Source organism: Anolis sagrei, chromosome 10 (genome assembly GCF_037176765.1).
Source record: "Anolis sagrei isolate rAnoSag1 chromosome 10, rAnoSag1.mat, whole genome shotgun sequence".
NCBI lineage: Eukaryota > Metazoa > Chordata > Lepidosauria > Squamata > Dactyloidae > Anolis > Anolis sagrei.
In genome coordinates, this window is record NC_090030.1 from 30,497,587 (window position 1) to 30,524,057 (window position 26,471).

The window sequence follows — 26,471 nt, forward strand, 5'->3', positions numbered from 1 at the left end:
CAAGTGGTCGCATATAGATGTTAAATAACAGAGGAGAGAGAATAGCTCCCTAGCGGAGACCTCTCGGAAACCATCCCTCCCCTCACCACACACTGTCCCTGATTCTGGAGGAAGCCATGACTGGGGTTAGGGGGATAACCCTTAAGTGAGTACTAGGCGGTGGGTTAGTAGATTGTGATCAACCGTATCAAAAGCTGCTGTGAGGTCCAATAACACGAGCAGCGCTTATCCGCCTTGATCCATCTGGCAGCGAAGCTGATCTGTGATGGCAACTAGCACAGTCTCCGTCCTGTGCCCACTACGGAAACCGGACTGGAAGGGATCAAGTCTGGCTGTGTCATTTAGGAACTGCTGCAACTGTTCCACTGCTGCCCTCTCCACCACCTTGCCCAGAAATTGAAGGTTCAAGACTGGGCAATAGCTAGAGGGAACCGAACGATCGAAGTCTGGTTTTGCCAGCAGCGGAGATACCATTGCCTCTTTAAAACCCTCTGGAAAAACTGCTTGCTCAAGGGAGCTATTTATTATATTCAACAGAGGTTCACGTAATCCCTCCAGGCAATATTTTACTAGCCAGGAGGGGCACGGATCGAGGGCACAGGTGGTCGGCCTAGCTGCAGTCAGGATCCTATCGACGGCCTCTGCATCCAGCGGGGTAAACGGTTGAGGATGTGCCCAGCGAGTGGCCACGGAGTCTCAAGTTCACTTACTGTATCAATCGTGGCAGGGAGATGCCGGGGGAGAAGATGCTATATCTGTGATGTTTTTTTTTTTTTTGTTGTGTCAGGAGCGACTTGAGAAACTGCAAGTCGCTTCTGGTGTGAGAGAATTCGCCGTCTGCAAGGACATTGCCCAGGGGACGCCTGGATGATTTGATGTTTTTTTAATCATCCTTGTGGGAGGCTTCTCTCATGTCCCCGCATGAGGAGCTGGAGCTGATAGAGGGAGCTCATCCGCCTCTCCCCGGATTCGAACCTGTGACCTGTCGGTCTTCAGTCCTGCCGGCACAGGGGTTGAACCCACTGCACCACCGGGGGCTCCGTGATGGTGAACCTATGACAAGCATGTCAGCACTGACACACATGGCTATTTTCGATGACACGCAGCCACATGCGGCCGCATACAGAGAAGTGCACCTTATAAGAGCCAATCTAATTCCATCCTTAAATTTGTAAAAGGCTCTACAAATTTAACATCTGCATGTTTGAGCATGGTTCACTCCATAACTCAGCATGGAATATACATTTTTCTTATTTAAACTATAAGTATATTTTATTTATATATTTATTTTTTCTCAAAGTGACACCCCACCCAAGTTATGCTCAGGTTTTTGGCAAATGTTGACACACCAAGCTCAAAAGGTTGCCCATCACTGTGCTATGTAATATTGGCCGATTCAACTCCTTTTCGTTGCAGGTGTTATTCCAGCTTCGGCTGCTTAGTGTCAACTGAGAAAAAAAAATACATCTCCCCCCCCCCTTCATTAAAGTATGGCCTTCAAGCTGCAGGTGGAGATCCAAAGCAAAGAAGGAAATATACTCCAAGGATTTGCTTCTTTTCTGGGGCTGGGCGTCTTTAAGTTGTAGGAAACAAGCAATGAAAGTGGCAGTGAAAATAATGGGGTGGAAGGTGCATCCACACTGTAGAATTAACACAGTTTGATACCACGTTCTCCTGGGGGTTTCCCCAAGGCAGTTCCCAAAAGTGCAAGCTGCAACTCCCAAAATCCCACAGCACGGAGTCATGGGAGTGAAAGTGATGCCAGTCTGCATCCATCCTCAGCCCAGTGGCCTCCTTGGCTCTTCTCTGCTTAAGCCAAGGGCAACGGTGCCCTTACTAAAGATGGCGCCTGAGGCTTCTCTCTCACGTCGGCAAACGCAACAGCGCACAAAACCCCGTCCAACCCGGAAGTCTCGCGATGTTTGGGTTGGAAGTCGGGGTAGGAAAGAGAGAGAGAGAGAGAGATAGAGAGGCCCGTGGCGGGCGAGAAGCGGGAGGGCTTCGCCATGGAGCACATCACGACGCCCAAGGTGAGTGCCTGTGGCCTCTGAGCATGGGCAGAGTGTATTCCATATGAATAGGGGGAGTCGCGTGGCCTCTGAGCATGTGCAGCGTGTCTTCCCAATGGATGGGAGGAACAATGTGACCTCTGAGCATGTGCAGAGTGCATTCCCCATGGATAGGGGGAGTCGCGTGGCCCCTGAGCATGTGCAGAGTGACTTCCCAATGGATTTGAGTGCAATGTTCCTGCTTCTTGGCAGAATGGGGTTGGACTGGATGGCCCAGGAGGTCTCTACCAAGACTTTGATTCTAGGATTCTTTGATAGGAGAAATAGTGTGGCCTCTGAGTATGTGTAGAGTGTATTCCCAATGGACAGGGGAAGTGGTGTGCCCTCCGAGCATGTGCAGAGTATATTCCCAATGGATGGGAGAAGTGGCGTGGCCTCTGAGCATGTGCAGAGTACATTCCCCATGGATAGGAGAAATAGTGTGGTCTCTGAGCATGTGTAGAGTGCATTCCCAATGGATAGGGGAAGTGGTGTGGTCTCTGAGCATGTGCAGAGTACATTACCTATGGATAGAAGAGGTGTAGCTTCTGACCATGAGCAGAGTGCACTTCCCAATGGATAGGAGAAGTAGTGTGGCCTCTGAGCATGTATTTAGTGCATTCCCCATGGATACGGGAAGTAGTGTCACATGTGCAAAGTGTATTCCTAATGGATGGGAGAAGCAGTGTGGCCTCTGAGCATATGCAAAGTGTATTCCCAGTGGATGGGGAAGTGGCGTAGCCTGTGAGCATGTGCAGTCTTCTCAATGCATAGAAGTAGTGTAGCCTCTGAGCATGTGCAGAGTGCATTCCCTATGGATATGAGAAGTGATGTAGCCTCTAAGCATTGGCAGAGTGCATTCCTATGGTAACTTCGCCCTGAGAAGTCCTTATGTCCTATCTGAGCATGTGCAGAGTGCATTCCCAACAGTAGCTATGAGCATGTCTAGTGTTCCCAATGGTATTGTCCTAGAATGGTTAGAATATAATATCTGAGCATGGATAGAGTGTATTCCCAGGGGTGGCGTCCCCAAGTAATCATAATTTAGTATGCGAGCACATACAGAGTACGTTCCCTGAGTAGCCATGGGCCACACCCTGATAATGTGCAGAATGTTTTCCCAATACTATTTTCCTGGATAGTACTGGGGGTGTGGCATTTGAACATGTGCAGAGAGTCCTCCCAACGGCAGTTTCTCTGAGTCGTGATAATGTGGTATCTGAGCATATATAGAGTATATGTCCAATGGTAGTGTCCCTGAATAGTCATAATGTAGTATCTGAGCATATGCAGAGTGTATTCCCAATAGTATTATCTCTGAATGGTATCTGAGCATGTGCAAAGTGTCCTCCCCATAATCCTGTCTCTGAGTATTCATGATGTGATCTTTGAGCATGCATTGAGTGTATTCCCGAGGATATTACCTCTGGGTTGTAGAAATGGTCTGGTCTCTGAGCATGTGCAGAATGCACTCCCAATAGTAGTATCCTGGATAGTACTGGGGCTGTGGCATCTGAGCATGTGCAGAGTGTCTTCCTTATAGTTCTGTCCTTCAATAGTAGATGCCATGTGGCATCTGAGCATGTGCAGAGTGCATTTCCCCCGAGTAGACATCATGTGCCAAAGGAAGTCTTCAGGAAACCTGGAATTGTAGCTGTGTTTACATAATATTTTCTGGATGTTCCATACTATCCTTTCATTCCTAAGCCAATGACACCCTTGAATTATTTTTGTTTGTCTACTTCGTTTTACTGCTGTTCTGTAAATATTATACTACTGAAGGGCAGTTGTTAACTTGTCACTTTATTGTGGTTTGTATTTTCAGGAAGTGATTCGATCAAAGAGAGGCCAACACAGCTTGGGGTGTATCTACTAGGACTGTGCTTTTGGGGTAAACCTTGACCTGTTTCGTGACCTGGCTTTCAGTGCGGGGCCCCATCCGTTTTTTTAGAAGCCTCCCAAAATTGGGAGGGCAGGTATCTTTTTTTGTTCTGGGGTGCCGAAAGATCAGTTTTCTATCAGCCTATTATTGGGAGGGGGTGGCTTCCCAGGCTCCCCTTCCTGTCATTGAAGCTATTTTACTCTAGAGGAGAGGCACTCAGCTGCAGGCAGGCACGTGCTTTAAGGAGGCTTATTACCTATTTCTACTCTAGAGGAGAGGCACTCGGCTGCAGGCGGGCATGTGCTTTAAGGAGGCTTCTTACCTATTTCTACTCTAGAGGAGAGGCACTCGGCTGCAGGCGGGCATGTGCTTTAAGGAGGCTTCTTACCTATTTCTACTTTAGAGGAGAGGCACTCGGCTGCAGGCAGGCACACTCTTTAAGGAGGCTTCTCACCTGTTTCTACTTTAGAGGAGAGGCATTCGTCTCCAGGCAGGTACACGCTTTAAGGAGGCTTCTTACCTGTTTCTACTTTAGAGGAAAGGCATTCGTCTGCAGGCAGGCTCACACACATGCTTTAATGAGGCTTCTTACCTGTTTCTACTCTAGAGGAGAGGCGCTCAGCTGCAGGCTGGCACGCTCTTTATGGAGGCTTCTTATCTGTTTCTACTATAGAGGAGAGGTGCTCGGCTGCAGGCAGGCGCACACTTCTTACCTGTTTCTACTCTAGAGGAGAGAAACTCAGCTGCACGCAGGTGCATGCTTTAAGGAGGCTTCTTAGAATCATAGAGTTGGAAAAGACCTCATGGGCCATCCAGTCCAACCCCATTCTGCTAAGAACCAGGAAAATTGCATTCAAAGCATCCCCAACAGATGGCCATCCAGCCTCTGTTTAAAAGCTTCCAAAGAAGGAGCCTCTACCACACTCCGGGGCAGAGAGTTCCACTGCTGAACGGCTCTCACAGTCAGGAAGTTCTTCATAATGTTCAGATGGAATCTCCTTTCTTATAGTTTGTAGCCATTGTTCCACGTCCTAGTCTGCAGGGCAGCAGAAAACAAGCTTGCTCCCTCCTCCTCCCTGTGGCTTCCTCTCACATATTTATACGTGATTATCATATCTCCTCTCGGCCTTCTCTTCTTCAGGCTAAACATGCCCAGCTCTTTAAGCCGCTCCTCATAGGGCTTGTTCTCCAGACTCTTGATCATTTGAGTCGCCCTCCTCTGGACACATTCCAGCTTGTCAATATCTCTCTTGAATTGTGGTGCCCAGAATTGGACACAATATTCCAGGTGTGGTCTAACCAAGGCAGAATAGAGCATGGGTAGCGTGACTTCCCTGGATCTTACCTGTTTCTACTCTAGAGGAGAGGTGTTCAGCTGCAGGCAGGCGTGCGCTTTAAGGAGGGGTGGCGCAGTGGATTAAAGCACTAAGCTGCTGAGCTTGTTGACCGAAAGGTCGCAGGTTCGAATGTGGGGAGTGGCGTGAGCTTCCGCTTTCAGCCCCAGCTTCTGCCAACCTAGCAGTTTGAAAACATGCAAATGTGAGTAGATCAATAGGTATCGCTCCGGTGGGAAGGTAACGGCGCTCCATGCAGTCATGTCGGGCACATGGCCTTAGAGGTGTCTACGGACAATGCCGGCTCTTTGGCTTAGAAATGGAGATGAGTACCACACCCCAGAGTCAGACATGACTGGACTTAATGTCAGGGGAAAACCTTTACCTTTACCTTACCGGTTTCTACTCTAGAGGAGAGGCACTCAGCAGCAGGCAGGCGCACGCTTTAAGGAGGCTTTTTACCTGTTCCTACTGTAGAGGAGAGGTGTTCATCTGCAGGCAGGCACATGCTTTAAGGAGGCTTTTTACCTGTTTCTACTCTAGAGGAGAGGCATCCAGTTGCAGGCAGGTGCACATGCTTTCTGGGCCTGTACACCACACATGCACACACTCTCTTTCCAAGACAAGGATGCAAGTTTACTCCAGAGGAGGTGCTCAGCTGTAGGCAGGTGCACACTTTCTGGGTCTGTACACTACACACACATTCTTTCCAAAGCAAGGAGGCTGCCCACGAAAAGCAGGCACAGAGCTAGGATCGGCTCCCACTTGCTTTTGTGTCAAGCTGATTTTCGGACCAGGAGTGGGCTTCTTGTTTCGTGCTCCTGAAGGTGCCGGAGGTGCTGCAGGTACCAGAGGAATGTGTATAACCCTAGCATATACGCTGTGGACTGAATGTGGTTTGACCCCACTTTAGCCTTGTAAAACTACAACTCTCAGGATTCTATCGTGTTGGGTTGTGACAGTTAGAGTGGTATCAAACTGCATTAATTCTACAGTGTAGATGAAGGCCTAGTGAGAAGATTTTGCATTAATTCTGAGCATCTGTCCACCTTTCTGCAAATTAAGAAAGTAAGCAAAGCTGAACAGAAATTAGAATGGCTGTGTGGGAAATAATTAACTTACAGAGTTAATTTCTAGTTTATGAATGTTTCTGGCGCAAATTAGTTACTAAGGTGGACTATGAATCTGATATCTGTTTTCCTACTGTCTGTTAAATGGCAAATGTATTATCAATTTGTAATTGCACATTTCCTGTAGTATCAATGAGCATGGAATCCTTGTCACTTGAATCCTTAAAGAGACAGAACATTAAATGTGTTTTGTCTTCAGTCCTGGCGGCACTGTTTGCTGTGTACTAATCTTGTTGTTATTATTATTATTATTATTAATAATAATAATAATTAATAATAATAATTAATAATAATAATAATAATAATCACTTGGGAAGTGTCCAATGTGTGATCCAATACAACAGCCAGCAGAGTGATCTTCTCTGCTGTGGACTTACCTTGTTATGTTTCTAATGATGATGATGATGATGATGATGGAAGCCAGATATAATTCAGTGTATCTTTGCTGTTTTCTGATTGCTTAAGAAACTTGGGACAAAATCAGGAAAAACAATTTCTTACCAAGGCTGATTGACTTTTGAATTATTTTTCATTCAAACGAATCCTCCCCTAGTATGAGTTTTGATTTATCTTTGCTTTCTGCAGCTGCAAAAATGCCTTCTAGTTAATGAGGTTGAGATGGTAATCCTGCCCTGAGCTGGGGCCGTGGATGACGCAGGAATAGCTTTTTGTACAACGAGGATCCAGTATTTGAACCACCCAGTTAATTCTGTCTTTGATCCAGCATCCGACGTTCGTGCAGCTGGATTTTTAGAATCATGTTCAGCCATTTTTAAGAACTAAATGGCATGTCATAAGAATGTTATGTAAACAAAGGCTTGCTGTCTTCTATTCCAAATTGCAAGAGAGAGAGAGATTTTCCTAAATATTAGAGTTGGAGTCTGGGGGTCCCTTCCTTACTGAGATTCTATGATTCTGAATTTCCAAGAAAAAAACACCTTAATGCAAACAAATACAGCGTTGGTTATCATGTCCAGTGCTGAGGTTAGGTCTCTATAATTCATGGCTGATGATTTGAACTCAAGACTTTCCAATTATCCGTTTATTCTTTGTGGTGTTTCTTGTTTCGCTGCTTGATCTTTGCATGCAAACAGTTCTTTTCCACATCTTCCTGAAAAAGTTGAGACACATAAAGAAACTCCATTTGATTAATTGATTAATTTGATTAATTTTGTGCATAGTTACATAGATTGATCATATTCAATACTGGATTCTGAGGGTGAAAAGAGCATGCCTGTCCCCAGATCTGTCTTTCTGTCTTCCTTCCTTTCTTTCTTTGCATTCACCTGTCTATCTTTGCACCCAGGCATGTAGCCGGGGGGGGGGGGGGGGGGGGGGGGAGGGGGGGCCTCGAGGGGCTTCAGTCCCCCCCCCCCCCCCGAAATTCTCATGGTGGTTCGCGAAAAGGCCTTACTGGTGCATTATTTAAACTGTTATGTTTATTCATATCATGATCTGATCACCATACTCAATATATCCCATATGCATGGGGGTATTGGGTAATGATACAAAAGGTTTGCTAGGGTAGACCCTCTTTCACTCAGACTCAGCCCCCCCCCCCCCGAAACTCAGCCCCCCCAAAGCCCCCCTGAAAAAAACTCAGCCCCTCTCGAATCGACATCCTGGCTACGGGCCTGTTTGCACCTATGCATCTATCTATCTATGTATGGATGCATGCATGCATGGATGCATTCATATGGATAGGTGCATCTATGGCACCTATCCATATATCTCTGCATACTTATCTATATCTATCTATGCATCTAACTATGCACCTGTCATCTTTGCACCTCTCTCTCTCTCTCTCTCTATATATATCCATGCGTATCTCCCTCTGCCTGTCTATCTAGCTATGCATATCTGTCTCTCTATGCATCTATCTATGCATATCTATCTATTTATCTATATATCTATGTATGCTTGCATACATGCATCTATCTACGCACCTATCCACACATATCTCTGTCTGTCTGTCTGTCTATCTATCTATCTATCTATCTATCTATCTATCTATCTGTGCATGCATGCATGCAGCTATCTGTGCACCTATTTATCTTTGCACCTATGTTGTTCATTCGTTCAGTTGTCTCCGACTCTTCGTGACCTCATGGACCAGCCCACGCCAGAGCTCCCTGTCGGCCGTCACCACCCCCAGCTCCTTCAAGGTCCGTCCAGTCACTTCAAGGATGCCATCCATCCATCTTGCCCTTGGTCGGCCCCTCTTCCTTTTACCTTCCACTTTCCCCAGCATCATTGTCTTCTCCAGGCATTGCTGTCTCCTCATGATGTGGCCAAAGTACTTCAACTTTGTCTCTAGTATCCTTCCCTCCAGTGAGCAGTCACGCTTTATTTCCTGGAGGATGGACTTTGCACCTATGCACCTATCTAAATATCTATTTATCTATGTGTATCTATCTATGTCTCTATCTCTGCACCTATCTTTGCACCTATGCACCTGTGTATATATCCATATCTGTCTGTCTGTCTGTTTATCTATCTATATCGATCAATCGATCTGTCAATGCATGCATACATGCATCTATCTGTGCACCTCTCTATCTTTGCACCTATGCATGCATCTATCCATCTATCTATCTATCTATCATCTATCTATGCATGCATTCATATGGATAGGTGCACCTATGCACCTATCCATATATCTCTGCATAGCTATCTATATCTATACATCTAGCTATGCATCTGTCTCTGCACCTATGCACCTGTGTGTGTGTGTGTATCTTTCTGTCTGTCTATCTATCTATCTATCTATTAGACTTGGTTGATCCAATTTGTTAATTTCTTAATTCGTTATTAATTCGTTATTTTAATACCTTTAGAAGCGATATCGACGCGTTTTGGCAACCCGAAAGTGTTTTTGCAATATCGAAGCCACGTCCGCCATCTTCCTTACGACTTCCACCAGTGAATCGTAAATGCTGGGGGCGTGGCCTTTAGGAACAGCTGTTCTTACCCACGCCCACCTCCTTCCTCTTTGCATTGCCGGCTTTGCGAGGTGGGCGTGACTACCTCCCTGGCGACAAGCGGCGATGTGGAAGAGCTGGGTGTAGCCACGCCCACCTCTCAAAGCCGCCGATGCAAAGAGGATGGAGGTGGGCGTGGCCAAGCACAGCGATCCTCGGAGGTGGCTGGGGGCGAGGCCTCCGAGGAGCTCTGTGCTTGGCCACGCCCACCTCTCCCTTGGACAGCTTGCCAGGGAGGGGAAAGAAAGGTGAGAGATTTAAAAACCAACACTTTTAAAATCTCTCACCTTTCTTTCTCTTCCCTGGCAAGCTGTCCAAGGGAGAGGTGGGCGTGGCCCCAAGCACAGAGCTCTTCGGAAGTCGCTGGGGGCGAGACCTCCAAGGAACTTGCTTGGCCATGCCCACCTCTCCCTTTTGCTGCAAGGGATGGAAGGGAAACTGCGAGATTTTAATGTTTCTGGGGGGAGGGAAGGGCATCTTCCATTAACGAAACAAAGGAAACGATTTGTATTTCCTGGTAATTTCGATCTTTTTTAAAAGAAAATTTCAGAAATAATTTAAAAATCGAACCTCCAGCACTCCCTACATACGAAACAAGTTTAGAACCATTTTTTCTTTTTTTTTAAATTAAATTTCAAAAAGATAATACACCAACCATATATGTTGCGAAAATATACACATACACAAGCAAACACACATACACAAACAACCCTCCATACAGTTACCCCTCCACCCACCCCCAGTGCTACCCACCACCTTGACTTCCGTCACTAATCCACGCAGGATTTATGCACAACTTATTTAACCCTCTATACTTCTAATTCAATAAATTCCTCTTGTTTTTATTTCTTTAGCTCTCCCGCCAAGTATGCTAAGGCCAGCTTCCACTTTCTTTCAAATATTTCATTATTTTCATATTTCAAATTGCTTGAAATCTTAGCCATCTGTGCATAATCCCACAATTTATCCTTCTATAACTTCCATAACTCCAGCCCTCCTAGCCAAAATGGACAGTTCACAAACAGGATCCTGTTGGAGGTGCAAAAGAAAGAAAGGGACTTTCTTTCACGTATGGTGGTCGTGCGAACTGGTGCAGATCTATTGGAAAAGAATAATAAAGGAAACAAATAAAATGATTTACAACAAAGTAAAAAAGAACCCAGGGATGTGTCTATTAGGGTTATTCAGAGACAGTTTAAAACAATCAGAGAGAGAAATTTGTTTGTACAGTTTTGCGGCTGCACGCATTACAATTGCCAAAAATTGGAAAGGGGAAAAAACATTAAGCATCAAAGATTGGAAGGAAGGAAGAACCATTTTTTTCTTGATCAACCAAGCCTACTATCTATCTATCTATCTATCTATCTATCTATCTATCTATCTATCTTTGCCTCTATCTATCTATCTATCTTTGCACCTATGTGCCTATATATATATCTATGCATATCTATGTGTATCTATCTATGCATCTGTTTGTTCACCTATTTTTTGCACCTATGCATCTATCTATGCATGCATACATGCATCTATGTGTGCACCTCTATCTTTGCACCCAAGTGTCTTCCTCCCTTAACCTCATTGCCTTTTTATCTGAGTGATAAAGATCAGAAAACCAAATGTTGCACGGAGGAATAATAGGCAGTGGCTTTTGGGTGGAATTCAGGGTTTATTTGCCATCTCGTGATAAGATGAGTGTACGCTTTCCTGTTTTGCTGGTTCTCAGCTTTGCAGAAGGAGGCAAACAGACCTCTTTGCTTAACCTGTTACCACTGCAGCCTGGCAAAGAAAAGAACTAAAATTTCCGTCCTTTTCCTTCCGGCCTGTCCTTCCTTCCTACCAGGGACTGAGGCCAGCAAATCTTTAAAGCTTTCAAACTAGTGTCAAAGTTGTCACTGATGGCACAATCACATTGGAAGGATATTCTAGAGAAGCGTTTCTCAACCTGGGGTTCGGGACCCCTGGGGGGGTCGTGAGGAGGTGTCAGAGGGGTCGCCAAATATCAGAAAATGTATTTATTTTATTTATTTCATGCATTTCTACCCCACCCTTCTCTCCCGAAGGGCAGCCTCACACAAGCGCCGAAAAACACAGTATTTTCTGTTGGTACTGGGAGTTCTGTGTGGGAAGTTTGGCCCAATTCTATCATTGGTGGGGTTCAGAATACTAGTTGATTGTAGGTGAACTATAAATCTCAGCAACTACAACTCCCAAATGTCAAGGTCTATTTCCCCCCAAACTCCACCAGTGTTCACAGTTGGGCATATTGAGTATTCGTGTCGAATTGGGTCCAGATCCATCATTGTTTGAGTGACCCACAGTGCTCTCTCGATGTAGGTGAACTACAACTCCAAAACTCAAGGCCAGTGCCCACCAAATCCTTCCAGTATTTTGTGTTGGTCATGGAAGTTCTGTGTGCCAAGTTTGGTTCAATTCCATCGTTGGTGGAGTTCAGAATGCTCTTTAATTGTAGGTGAACTATAAATCCCAGCAACTACAACTCCCAAATGACAAAATTAATCTCTCACCCCCAACCTCATCAGTATTCAATTTTGGGCATATCAGGTATTTGTGCCAAATTCGGTCCGGTGATTATTATTTTTTGTCGTGTCAGTAGCAACTTGAGAGACTGCAAGTCGTTTCTGTTGTGAGAGAATTGGCCATCTGCAAGGACGTTGCCCAGGGGACGCCTGGATGATTTTTGATGTTTTATCATCCTTATGGGAGGCTTCTCTCATGTCCCCGCATAATGTGCTGGAGCTGATAGAGGGAGCTTATCCATGCTCTCCCAGGAATCGAACCTGCAACCTGTCAGTCTTCAGTCCTGCCGGCACAGGGGTTTAACCCACTGCGCCACCGGGGGCTCTAGTGAATGAAAAAACACCCTTGCATATCAGATATTTACATTACAATTCATAAAAGTAGTAAAATTACAGTTATGAAGTAGTGATGGGGAGATATTGGAAAAATAGATATTTATTTATGTATAAATTGTATGTACTTTACAAGCATTGAAATGTATAGAAAAATCTGGTTCTCTCTGTGTAAGAAAGCCAGCAGGACAGAGAAGGAATGTTGAAAGGGGGAGAAGAGGGGGACATGTTATCTATACATTCCAGATACAGAGACTGGTGCCAAGGAGCCTATCCCCCCTCCCTCCTGACAAGTCAAAGGAGGCCCCTTGATTGATGAATGTAAGCTGTAAGCTGTACACTTCTCTTTAGAAAGAAATACAGAGACATGCGTTTTGTATGTTGGAAGATAGAATTTGATATTCCTGTGATGCTAAAGTGACACAGAGAATGTTGTCAATATATGTAGAAGCATGTTTTTTGTTTGCCTGCATGTGAAGGGTATAAAAGGCAGTCAATGCATTTATCAGATGCTCTTGTTGCTTTTGGACACAGCTCCACTCCAGAGTCCCAGCTGGAAATAAAACCATGCTTTTTCAGACCTCAGGAACTCTCTTTGTCTCTTTTCCTCAAACTTTCTCCTTGCCATTTCAGTAGCAGCAAAAATAATTATATGGTTGGGGGTCACCGCATGAGGAACTGTCTTAAGGGGTCGAGGCATTAGGAAGGTTGAGAACCACTGTTCTAGAGGCTTTTTTTTCTAATTTTATTGTTATTTTTGTTATAGGTAGAAAATGTCAAATTACTAGATCGCTACACCAACCGGAAGCCGGCAAATGGAACTTTATACCTGACGGCGACTCATCTTATTTACGTCGACGCTTTGGCCGAAGTCCGGAAGGAGACCTGGGTAAGAAGAGAGGCATCTGAAAGTGCATCTGCCTTATAGCATTAATGCAGTTTGACACCCCTTTAACTCAATGCTATGGATTCATGGGCGTTAGTTGGTTTCTAAGGTCTTTAGCCTTCTCTGCTGCAAAACCCGAGATCCCGTGGAACTGAGCCAGTTCAGTTATAGTGGCATCAAACTGCATTAATTCTACAATGTAGATGCACGCTAAATTGGGGACATTTATGTTTTTATCGTTTTATCTTGCACATTTGGCTCACCCTGTGTGATTGATTTTATTGTGATTTTATTGCGTTATTTTACATTGTCTACTTTATTTGTCGCATTATGTATTTTGTTGTGTTTAATTTTCTGTTGTTTTGTATTTTGTTTCGTTGTAGCCGCCCCGAGTCCCCACTGGGGAGATGGTGGCAGGGTATAAATAAAGATATTATTATTATTATTATTATTATTATTATTATTATTTTCCTGACACAAAAGCACAGTATGTCACAGCAAACAAGATCTATATGCTGGATTTCGTATCACAAAATCACAAGTCGAACACTTCCCAAGTGTCTAGGACTGTGATGTATTATTATTATTATTATTATTATTATTAGCTGTCCCCTGCCAGGCATTGCTGTGGCCCAGTGTGGTGATCTGGAAAATAAAGTAATGAGAAAGTGTTAGTTTCTAATCTATGTAATTTTTTATGCTTGTGGGTAAACAGTATTTCTTGTTGTTTCTTTGTCAGTGTTGATGTGGAGAGTGTCTGTTTGCCCACCCTGGAACATGCAACATATTATTGTCCTTCTTTAGGGGTCCCTTTCAAATCTATGTTATTATATCTGTCATATATGTGTGTGTATGAATCATTATCTATCTATCTATCTATCTATCTATCTATCTATCTATATCTTTGGCTGGATGGCTCTTTGTCAGGAGGGCTTTTATTATGTTTTCTTGCCCTGGTGGAGGGAGATGGACTGGGGTCCCTGGAGGGGGGATCATGAGGGGTGTCAGAAAGACCACCAGAAAACACAGTATTTTCTGTTGGTCATGGGGTTTCTTTGTGGGAGGCTTGGCCCAATTCTATCGTAGGTGGGGTTCACAGTGCTCTCTGGAGGTAGGTGAACTATAAATCCAAGTAACTACAACTCCCTAATGTCAAGGTCTATTTTCCCCAAACTCTATCTGTGTTCACATTTGGGCATATGGAGTATTCGTGCCAAGTTTGGTCCAGATCCATCATTGTTAGAGTCCACGGTGCTCTCCAGATGTAGGTGAACTCCCAATCTCAAGGTCAATGCCCATCAAACCCTTCCTATGTGCCAAGTTTGGTTCAATTCCATCGTTGGTGGGGTTCAGAATGCTCTTTGATTGTAGTTGAACTGTAAATCCCAGAAACTACAACTCCCAAAATGATGAAATCCATGTTTTTTGAAGGACAAACATTGGGTTGTTAGGTGTCTTGTGTCCAAAATTGGTGGCAATTCATCCAGTGGTTTTTGAGTTATGTTAATCCCACAAACAAACATTACATTTTTATTTATATAGACTAGCTGTACCCACTACGCGTTGCTGTGGCCAACCTTCCCTCCCTCTTTCTCTCCTTCCTTCCCTCTTTCCTTCCTTTCCTCTTTTTCTTTCCCTATCTGTCATCTTTCTTCCATCTCTACCTGTTTCTTCCCTCCCTCCCTCCCTCCCTCCCTCCCTTCCTTCCTTCCCTATCTTTTGTTCCTTCTCTCCTTCCTTCCCTCTCTTTTTCCTTTCACTTTTTTATTTCCTTCTCTCCTTCCTTGCTTCTCTATCTTTCTTTCCTTCTTTCCCTCCCTGCTTCTCTCCTTCCTTCCCTTTTCCCCTCCTTCTCTTGTTACTTCTTGACTGTCCCTTCCATTTAATATTGTATTTATCTTAGAAAGAAGGAAAGGAAGAAGGAAGGAAGGAGGGACAGGAAGGAAGGAAAAGAAAGAAGGCGGGACAGGGAGGGAGGGAGGGAGGGAGGAGAAGGAAGGAGGGAAAGAGAGTAGGTGATGAAGAAAGGGAGGGAAGGAAATGAAGGGGAAGGAAATGAAGAAAGGGAAAGAAGGAGGAAAGGGAGGGAGGGAGTAAAAGAAGGAAAGAAAAAAAGAAGGAGGGACAGGAAGGGATGGAGGGAGGAGAAGGAAGGAAGGAGGAAGAAAGGAGGGAGGGAAGGAAATGAAGGGGAAGGAAATGAAGAAAGGGAAAGGAGGAAAGGGAGGGAGGAAGGAAAGAAAGGAAGAAGGAGGGAGGGACAGGAAGGAAGGGAAGGAGGGAAAGAAAGGAAGGAAGGAAAGGGAGGAAAGAAGGGAAGGGAGGGAGAGAAGGAAGGTTCTTCATTCAAGCACTGTGGACCTTCCTCGCCTCCTCCCCCTGCCCCTCCCCCCCTCCCCTTCTTCCTTGCATGGATGCTCCGTTGCTGCTGCCGTTGCTGCTGCTTTCCCAACAGGGAAAGGAGGAGGAGGAGAATGCTCTCTTGACATAGGAGGGAAAGAGAAGGGGCTGCATGCCCCTTCTCTCCACCTCCACTCCACTCGCTTGTGTGTGTGTGTGTGTGTGGCCGAGCACGTGCGCTTGGCTTTAATGGCCGGCTGTTTCCCTGCAAGGAGGAGGAGGAGGAGGAGGAGGAGGGGGCGTGGCCATGAGTCTTTGTAGACATGCAGTTTCCTCTTTGTGGACATGCAGTTTAGAAGTCCTTTTCTGCTTTTTGTTTTCATTGTTTTTTTGAGTGGAGAACATACATTGGGTTGTTAGGGACATAGTGTCCAAATTTGGTGGCAATTCCCCCAGTGGTTTTTGAGTTCTGATGGTATCACAAACGAACATTTCTGGGAGTTGTAGGCCAAAACACCTGGGGACCCACAAGTTGAGAACCACTGTGGCAAACGCATCAGAGACGGAGGCGGGACTGAGAGCAGGGCCTCCCTAGGTGGTTCATAAGGGGAGATTTGTTCAGACAGTTAAGCTGTCTGAATGAATGGCCTTGCAGCTTCAAAGCCTGGCTGCTTCCACCATGGGGGAATCCTTTTTTGGGAGGTGTTAGCTGGCCCTGATCTGTCTCCCAGTATTTTAAAAAAACTAGAATCAATACAGTAAATAATGTATTGGGAGGGACCTCCCAACTGATGATATAGGCAGAAGACAAGGTGGAAATGTCTTCTGCTACCCTCTGTCTTCACTCTGGCCATTTATATAGTATATTGTATATACGTATAATGTTTATAATATTATAATGTAATACAATATAATACTAGTAATAATAACTATAATTATAATTATATATTTACATGACATGTAATATTACTAATAATATTACAATATAATAGTATAGTGCAATATAGTAATATATAATACTGACAAGCTGTCCCCTGCCACGCGTTGCTGTGGCCCACATGGGGGTTCTGTGTGGGAGGTTTGGCCCAATTCTATCGTTGGTGGGGTTCAGAATGCTCTGTGATTGTAGGTGAACTATAAATCCCAGCAACTACAACTCCCAAATGACAAAATCAATTTTTTTGAGTGAAGGACATACATCGGGTTGTTAGGTGTCTTGTGTCCAAATTTGGTGTCAATTCGTCCGGCGTTTTTTGAGTTCCATTAATCCCACAAACGAACATTACATTTTTATTTATATAGATATTGTATTATGCTAATAATATAATATATTGTATGAAAATATATTTGTAAGCCACTCTGAGTCCCCTTTGGAGTGAGAAGGGCGGCATATAAATGCCGTAAATAAATAAATAAATAAATCAATAAAGAGCAACACTCATAAAATAGGGGAATTCCAGACAGGAAACAATCAGGGCCAGCTAACACCTCTTTGGGCTTCGGTTGCTATTGAACCCCATCCTCCTGACTTGCACCAAGGTTAAGGTTTGCAAGCAGATAAGCTCCCAATCATCGTCCCTTCTCTTTCTGTTCCCAATAGATTCTTCACCACCACATTGCATCCGTGGAGAAGTTGCCACTGACCGCCTCGGGATGTCCGCTGCTGATCCGTTGCAAGAATTTCCGCACAGCGCACTTTGTTGTTGGGCAAGAGCGGGACTGCCATGAAGTCTACGTCTCCTTGCTGAAGCTCTCCCAGCCAGGTATCAGGCAGAAACATAACTCGTTTCCTGTGTTGTTGAAGGCTTTCATGACCAAAATCATTGGGTTGTTGTGAGTTTTCTGGGCTGTATGGCCATGTTCCAGAAGCATTCTCTCCTGACGTTTCACCCACATCTGTGGCAGGCCTCCTCAGAGGTTGTGAGGTCTGCTAGAAGCTAGGAAAATGGGGTTTATATATCTCTGGAATGTCCAGGGTGGAAGAAAGAACTCGTTTGTTTGAGGCAAATGTGAATGTCGAATATTTATTTATTTATTTGCGACATTTATATGCAGCCCTTCTCATCCCGAAGGGGACCCAGAGCAGCTTACAATATATATATATATATATATATATATATACACACACACACACACACACACACACACACACGCACACACACACACAAAATACATTATACCATTAGCACAGTACAATATCAGCGCTATACTTCACTATATTGTACTATACAATTATATTGTAATATTATTAGTTAATTTTACATGTAATATAAAATTTATAATTATAATATCATATAATAATTATTAGTATTATACTGCATATTATATATTAGAATAGCACAAGAGACAAGGTGGAACTGTCCCCTGGCCTCCCCTGTCTTCATTCTGGCTCACCTTGATGAACATGTAATGGTCTAGCAGCTTCAAAGCCTGGCTTCTTCCTGCCTGTGGGAATTCTTTGCTGGGAAGTGTTAGCTGGCCCTAATTGTTTCATGTCTGGAATTCCCATTTTTGAGTGATGCTCTTTATTTACTGTTCTGATTCTAGTTTGTTTTTTAAAAATACTCGTAGCTAGATTTTATTCATTTTCATGGTTTCCTCCTTTCTGTTGGGCTGTATGGCCATGTTCCAGAAGCATTCTCTCCTGACGTTTCGCCCACATCTGTGGCAGGCATCCTTGTGGATTTCAATGGCTTCTTTGTGTAGTCTGACATGATGGTTATCAGACATGATGGTTATCAGAGTGAATTCCCAGACTCCCCATTGGACATGCAGGTTAAGAACCATAGATTTGGAAGAGGCCGTAAGGAACATCTGTTCCAAGCATGGACCAACTTGCTCCCTCCTGGTAGACTGTTAGGAGTTGTCGGATTTGGAGTCCAAAACACCTGGAGGAAGGGCCGAAGAAATCTTATTTGCTCTTGACTTAATAAAATGGCTTCTTTTCTGCTTCAGTGAAACCCGAAGAGCTGTATGCCTTCTCTTACAATCCCAAAATGCCCAAAGACAACCGGGAAGCCGGCTGGAAGTTGATTGATGTCAGAGTGGATTACCAGAGGATGGGGATCCCCAATGACTACTGGGAAATGACCGACTTCAACAAAGACTATGAGGTAATACAAGGTTTTCTTTAGCCTGTATGAATGGGGCATTAATGCAACACACTCACAGCATATTATATAATACTTATTTATTTATTTATTTTCCGCTCTATCTCCTCGAGGGGACTTGGAGCAGATTATAACATACATAAAGAGTGTTTCACTCCAGACCAGGAAGAGCCCTCTGACTTTAAACACCACAGAAATGTAATCCGTTTATTGAAGATAATTAAAAAGCAGTAAAAGTAAAAAAACATTTTACAGGTATAGGTAAATCCAATTAGGTAGGAAGATAAGCTGGAACAAAATAGTCCACAGAATTAGTCCATCAATGTTTTTCATGGACTTTGATGGACTAATTCTTTGGACTATTTTGTTCCAGCTTATCTTCCTACCTAATTGGATTTACCTATACCTTTGAAGTGCTTTTTGCTTTGACTGCTTTTTAAGGCAGAAACTTCTATAGTAAAATCCAAAACACTGGAATCATGAATCCAAAGCACTTAAGCACTTAATCATAAAATCCAAGAATCAAGACATGAATCAAAGGCACTTAGAACATGAATCTTTCCAAGGAACAGGGACAAGATCTTGACTTGATTCCAAACGATGTTTCATCTGACTATAGATCCTGTACTTGGGACTTTTATCTCCTCGTTAAGCTATGTCCCAAGCGGCCAGAAATTGGTTTCGCTTTAACTTTGAATCTCTTATCTTTTGTCCTATGAGCACGGCAGAACACCGGAGTCACTGATCTATTTTCCTGTTTTGACTAATCACAACCCGTCTATCTATTTGCTCATTAATTTCTGCAGCTGGGCCAGGTGCCGAGCTGTTCTCAGTCTCCAAATCATGGGAATCCTCTGATAGCAATTCAGGGAGCACGCCATCATCCCCACACCCTTCAGGGACATTCTCATGAGAAAATACAGTTTGAACAGGTATCTCCTGGTCATTCTCTGCATCAATATCATTGGAAACACCATTACCTTCATGAACCACATTGTCATCGCTCTCCACATCCAAAGCATCCTGATCCTTAAACACAATCACAGGCAAACATTCAATGCCTTTAATACAGTGGGATAACAGTGACATACAAATATCACCGAACAAAGGTAAAGGCTTTGTCAGAAATTTTAAAAATTAACTAGGAATTTTTCATTACACAAATGTGTCTCAAGCACTGAAAGAGTTGGTAGGCCAAATCCTGTTAGAGTCAGTGGGCCAAAGCTAGTGTCATCCTGAGGAGTGTGAAAATGCCTCAGTGTGAGAAAGCTCCAGTATGAGAAGCCTTATGTTAGAAAACTCCAGTATAAAGGCTGCTGTGTGTAAAAAGCTACTGTGTGAAGCTCCAGTATCAGTTTGGTCTGAGAGAAGCCTGTGTGAGAGAACACCTCGGGGAAAATAGGACAGAGTGTGAGGGAGATCTCATTATGAGAAAGCCTCGTATGTAAAGCTCCAGTGTGAAGGTTGAGCTTTATTTGTGTTATGGAAACCTTGTTTTTGGATACCCACCTCAGCTCATTGGAAGTTGTAAATTACCTTATGCTTATGATTTTAATGCCTCTTTGTTTACTCTGTAATCAGTAGGATTTTACCATGGTAAATGTGTGTGATGTGTTAGATTTGTTTATTTCAAGTTTAATTTTGATTAATTTTGGTTTAGTTTTGTTTATAGGTTTATATTGAGATTGTTTGTTTTGATATGATTAATTGCTCGTCTGTTTGGCATTGAATTTTTGCCATTTCATTAGTTGTATCTCCCCTCAGTCCTTGAAGTGACTGGACTGACCTTGAAGGAGCTGGGGGTGGTGACGGCCGACAGGGAGCTCTGGCGTGGGCTGGTCCATGAGGTCACAAAGAGTCGGAGAAGACTGAACGAATGAACAACAAATCTCCCCTCAGGGAGATAGGGCAGGTTATAAATGAATAATAATAATAATAATAATTATTATTATTATTATTATTATTATTATTATTATTATTATTGGAAAGCCTATGGAGCTGTCTGACATATCCAGTCCTAATGCTAACCTCTTCTGAGATTTAAAAAATTGATACCACTTGCATCTTGTTGGTGCGTTTTGGTTACCGTAGATACCCAAGTATAAGCCAACCTGAATATAAGCCAAGACATCTAATTTTAACACAGAAAACTCTGGGAAAATGCATTGACTCGAGTATAAACTGAGGGTGGAAACTTCAGCAACTACTGGTAAATTTCAAAATAAAAATAGATACCAATAACATTACATTAATTGAGGCAACTGTAGGTTAAATGTTTTGGATTATTTACATAAAACTGTAATTTAAGATAAGACTGACCAACTCTGATTAAACCATTACTTTAACCTTCTTCAATCTAAATGTGGTTACATATCCTTCCAATAATAATAGAGTAAAATAATAAAAGTAATAAAATAATAATAATAGAGTAAAATAATGTAAATGTAATAATAACAATAATAATACAGTAAAATAATAAATCATAATAAAATAGAGAAAAATAATCAATGTAATAATAATAGAGAAAATAATAAATATAGTAAAATAATAATAGAGTAAAATAATGAATGTAATAATAACAGTAATAAGTAGAGTAAAATAATAAATATAATAATAGTGACACTAATAAAGTAAAATAATAAATATAAAATAATATTTATTTATTTATTTACTACGCTTATATACCACCCTTCTCAGCCCGAAGGCAACTCAAGGCGGTTCACAATTGGCAACAATTTGATGCCTCCGTAACTATAAAATGCAAGTTACAAAAACAATTAAAACATTAACATATAGTATGAAAAACAAAGCCATAAAACGCAATCTTCAACGTCTCCTTACTAAAGTCATTATCGAAGTGCATCGTCAATCTTCCGAATTGTTACAACAACAACAGTAATAGTGAAATAATAAATGTAAAAAGAACAATAATAAACCGGGTAAACTAATAAATAGAATAGTAATAATAATAAATAGAGTAAACTAATGAATGTAATAATAATAAATAGAGAAAATAATAAATGTTGTAGTAATAATAATAATAATAATAATAATAATAATAATAAATAGAGAAAAACAATAAATGTAATAATAATAATAAATAGAGAAAAATAATAAATGTAATAATAACAATAATGGAGAAAAATCATAAATGAAATTATAATAGAGAAACATAATAAATAACTTTGACTTGTGTATACGCCGAGCAGGACTTTTTCAGCCTTAATAAAGGGTTGAAAAACTCGGCTTATACTCGAGTATATAAGGTACTAGCTGTGCCCTGCCATGCATTGCTGTAGCCTATAGCATGAATTTTTGAAGTAGCGGTAGATATCTGGACTATTATGAAAGAGCACCTATTCCTTCCCCCCTTTTTCTTCCCCTTCCTCTTCCCTCTTCCTTCTCTACCTGTTTTTTCCATTCCTTCTTTTGCTCTTTGGTTTCATCCTTCCTTCTCTCTTTCCTTCTTTCCCTCCCCCTTTCTCTACTTCTTCCTTTGTCTGCTTTCTTCTCTCCCTGTTTCCTTCCTTCTTTCACTTTTTATTTCCTTTCCCCCTTCCTTCCTTCTTTACCTATTTCCTGCCTTTCCTTTCCTTTCTATTTTCTCTTCTTCCTTCCTTCGGTACTTCTTTCTTTCCTTCCTTCTCTCCCTTCCTTCCCCCTTTCCTTCCCTCCTTCCTTCTTTCCCTCCCTCCTTCTCTCTTTCCTTCCTTCCCTCTTTCCCTCCTACATTCCTTATTATTTATTTATTTATTACTTGCACTTATTTACCGCCACTCTCAGCCCAGGGGGCGACTCGTGGCGGTGAACAACAACATAGAAAAGACAATTTACAGTAATCAGAACAATACATAACATGCTACTACTATATACTTATACTAAAAATCCGCTTCGTCATATCATGGGTCATAGTCAGTCTCATAGTCGTGGTCCATTCCGGTCATCATTGCCAAGATATAGCACTCAGTTAAAGGCCAACTCGAAGAGCCATGTTTTCAGGCTCTTACGAAAGGCCATAAGGGAGGGCGCCTGTCTAACTTCAGCAGGGAGGGCGTTCCACAGCCGGGGGGCCACCACCGAGAAGGCCCGCTCTCTCGTCCCCGCCAGGCGTGCCTGTGAGGCAGACGGGATCGAGAGAAGGGCCTCCCCGGATGATCTCAAGGTCCTCGTGGGCTTGTAGGCCAAGATGCGGTCTGCAAGGTATTTTGGGCCGGAACCGTTTAGGGCTTTGTAGGATAGTACCAGCACCTTAAATTGGGCCCGGTAGCAAATCGGCAGCCAGTGGAGCTGGGACAGCAGGGGCGTTGTGTGCTCCCTACGCCCTGCTCCTGTTAACAACATGGCTGCCGCGCGCTGGACTAGCTGGAGCTTCCGGGCCGTTTTCAAGGGCAGCCCCACGTAGAGAGCGTTGCAGTAGTCGAGGCGGGATGTGACCAAAGCGTGTACCACCGTGGCCAAGACAGACTTCCCAAGATACGGGCGCAGCTGGCGCACGAGCCTGAGCTGTGCAAATGCTCCCCTGGTCACCGCTGAAACCTGGGGATCCAGGCTCAGCGACGAGTCCAGGGTCACACCCAAGCTGCGAACCTGAGCCTTCAAGGGGAGTGCGACCCCGTCCAGCACAGGCTGTAACCCTATACCCTGTTCGGCCTTGCGACTGACCAGGAGTACCTCTGTCTTGTCTGGATTTAATTTCAGTTTGTTCGCCCTCATCCAGACCATTACAGCGGCCAGGCACCGGTTCAGGACTTCGACGGCCTCCTTAGTAGCCTTTTTCCCTTTTTCCCTCCCTCCTTTCTTCTTCCTTCCTTCCTGCCTATTCTCCCACAATACTGTGGTAGAGTCCCTTCTAACTCTATTGTATGAGTCTATTTAATATAGTAATATTTTGAATTTAAAGGTATTTTTGTGGGGTTTTTTCAGTAATGGTCACTCCTTGGATTGTGAGGAGTTTTGTTGCTAAATTTGGGGTCATTTGGCCCAGTAGTTTTTTGTTTTTTGTTTTTAAGGTACTAATTACGCACAGCATTTTTATATACTCGAGTATAAGCCTAGGTTTTCAGCCCCTTTTTTAGGCTGAAAAATCTCCCCTCGGCTTATTCTCGAGTCAATGTTATTTACTATTTTACTCTGTTACTAGTATTATTTTTATTGCATTTATTATTTTACTCTTTATTGTTATTATAACATTTATTATTTTGCTCCCTTTATTATTATTGGAAGGATATGTAAGCACATTTACATTGAAGAAGGTTAGAATAATGGTTTAATGAGTTGGACAGCTTTATCTTAAATTACAATTTTATTTAAATATTTTTGAATATTTATTCTACTGATGCCCCAATTAATGTAATTTTATTGGTATCTGTACAGGAGTTGATTATAAATTGTATGATTTTAACTGTATTTGTGTTTTAATTGGCTGCAGTAATGCTGGAGCGGCCTAAGTCAGAGGAGTCCTCCATGTGCGTTGCCATGGAGACCGATGCAGGAGAGAGGGAAGTGGGAGGAGTTTAGAGGGGAGAGTTTGAAAAAACGAGTTAAAAATCAGTTAGGGTTTAAGTTTAGAGGAGTTAGGTTCAGAGGAGTGAGGAGTTCAGAGTTGGGAGAGAAGGAAAGGAAAGGTGGCGGAGTGACTTGTGAAGCAAAGCTTTGGGGCTTTGAAAAGCTGGGCTTGGCTATTGGAAGTTTCTCAGGCTAGTGCAGCCGAATGGTGAAACAGAGCTGGTATTCTTTTAGTCTAAGGAGAGGCTAAAGAATAGTTTACTTAGTATTTGATCTAGGGAGGCTCAAACAAGTGAAACATCCCTGTATTGAAACTTTGTCTGAAACAAGTTCTCTACGTTAAAAAGATACTGTGTTACTTGAAAGAATGAACTGTTAAAAGTTACAAGTATTATTCCAAGTGCAACAAGGAAAAGTTACGTCTTGCAACCACACGCTGTGTACTTAATAAAATTGTTAACTTTTATTTGAAGATTGCCTCAGCTCCGTCTATTCTGTGTCCAAAGTGCCATTTCTCACAATATTACAACTTACCTCACGTGGTGGCAGAAACTCAGGGAAAAGTAACCAAATAAATCTACATTCTTCTCTCCAGTCACGCTACAATATATACAGTGTAATTACTACTAAGTTATTACTTTCTTTATAAAGGAGGAGGTGCAATTGAACAGCCTCCCTTCCAACTTGATGGTAAATTTGGTTCCTAATCGGCAACCTCCATTGCAAATCGGCCAGTTCTTTTAAAATTGGGAACTGGGGTAAAACCTCCTGAATACTGGTTCTTTTCAGTATCTATTTCTATTTTGAAACTTACCAGTAGCTGCTGCATTTCTCGCCCTTGGCTTATACTCGAGTCAATACATTTTCCCAGTTTTTTGTGGTAAAATTAGGTGCCTCGGCTTATATTTAGGTCGGCTTATACTCGAGTATATACGGTATATAGGTTTGCAATAGCAAGATGTTATAGGCACTGTTGTGTTTAAATACCATTGAATGGACTTCTCTTCTTGCAGCCGATTTTGCTTAAATAACAGTGCGGGGTGTATGATAGTCAGCAAGCGCTCCGCTGCAGGTCTGTAATAACTGTTCCAGCGAGTTAATATCACACTGATGAATAATTTAACCTTGGAGCCCTCCTATTTATGTCTTTTCTTTGTGGCTTCAGGTCTGCAGTACTTACTCCCCGCATCTCGCCTTGCCCAAAGCGGCCACCAGGGGGACGGTGCTGGCCAGCGCAAAGTTTCGGAGCCGAGGTCGGATCCCAGTGCTTTCCTACTTCCACAAAGAGAATAATGTTAGTCGTGCATGTTCTGTTCTTTATGGGGTTGTAGTTTGACAAGTTATTTCACCTTCCCTTTCAAATAGGGCTCACCAAACTACAACAACAATGTGTTTCCTCCTCCTCCTCCTCCTCCTCCTCCTTCTTGAAGAAGGCTTTCATGGCTGGAATCACTGGGTCATCCCACAAACGAACATTACATTTTTATTTATATAGATTTAAACCCTACCTTTCTCCCTAAAAACACGGTCCTGGCTTACAAAAAATATATCCTATTACAAAAGTCAAAACACAATGAAGCCAGATTAAAATAGGTTCGAAGCATAGTAAAATAGAACAATCCTCCCCATTAAAAGCCTGGATGAAAGATGCTTGTCATTGCTTTTTTGCTTCTTGTGACCTTTTCCTGGAATTCCATCTGGATTGGAGGCAACCCAGATCTGCATCTGAAACAAGGAAATAGCTTGGGACCGGAAGGGTGGGGTGTTTTGATGTTTTCCAAAATGCAACTTGATGAAAAGGAAGTCCTTGCAGAATAAAATGCTGAATTCTGAGTTTTTCTCTCTGCTGGCTCTGCAAAGAGGGGCAAAACTCTTTCACAACCGAGTTTCCTGAAATGCCATTGTCTTCCTCTCTGAAATTGCACACAGATTTATTTTAATGTTGAGCAATACATTTATTCTATCCTACCTTGGGTATCCAGGTTATTTGAAAAAGTCAGTTTATTTGTTTATTTTTTTTGGTCGTGTCAGGAGCAACTTGAGAAACTGCAAGTTGCTTCTGGTGTGAGAGAATTGGCCATCTGCAAGGACATTGCCTGGGGGACACCCGGATGATTATCATCCTTGTGGGAGGCTTCTCTCATGTCCCTGCATGAGGAGCTGGAGCTGATAGAGGGAGCTCATCCGCCTCTCTCTGGATTCGAACCTGCGACCTGTCGGTCTTCAGTCCTGCTGGCACAAGGGTTTAACCCACTGCGCCACCGGGGGCTCCAGTCAGTTTATTAATTGTACACAATGCATAGGTTTGTGGATGAACTACAACTCCCATCATGCCAAGTTAACCCCCAGAAACTCCATCAGTACTTAAAGTTTGTTATGTTGGAC

At 43.0% G+C, this 26,471-nt stretch overlaps 1 protein-coding gene across 1 annotated transcript in view; it reads left to right on the forward strand.

Moving 5' to 3' along the window:
- The first annotated feature begins 1,924 nt into the window (after nucleotides 1-1,924).
- Nucleotides 1,925-26,471, forward strand: part of LOC132763085 (myotubularin-related protein 8-like) — a 76,840-nt gene continuing 52,293 nt past the window's right edge. The window contains exons 1-5 of the mRNA XM_060756456.2: nucleotides 1,925-2,030; nucleotides 13,012-13,134; nucleotides 17,072-17,234; nucleotides 18,427-18,584; nucleotides 25,252-25,380. Of these exons, the coding sequence (XP_060612439.2) occupies nucleotides 2,007-2,030; nucleotides 13,012-13,134; nucleotides 17,072-17,234; nucleotides 18,427-18,584; nucleotides 25,252-25,380 (597 nt within the window). The 5' untranslated portion in view covers nucleotides 1,925-2,006. The remainder of the gene's footprint in view (nucleotides 2,031-13,011; nucleotides 13,135-17,071; nucleotides 17,235-18,426; nucleotides 18,585-25,251; nucleotides 25,381-26,471) is intronic.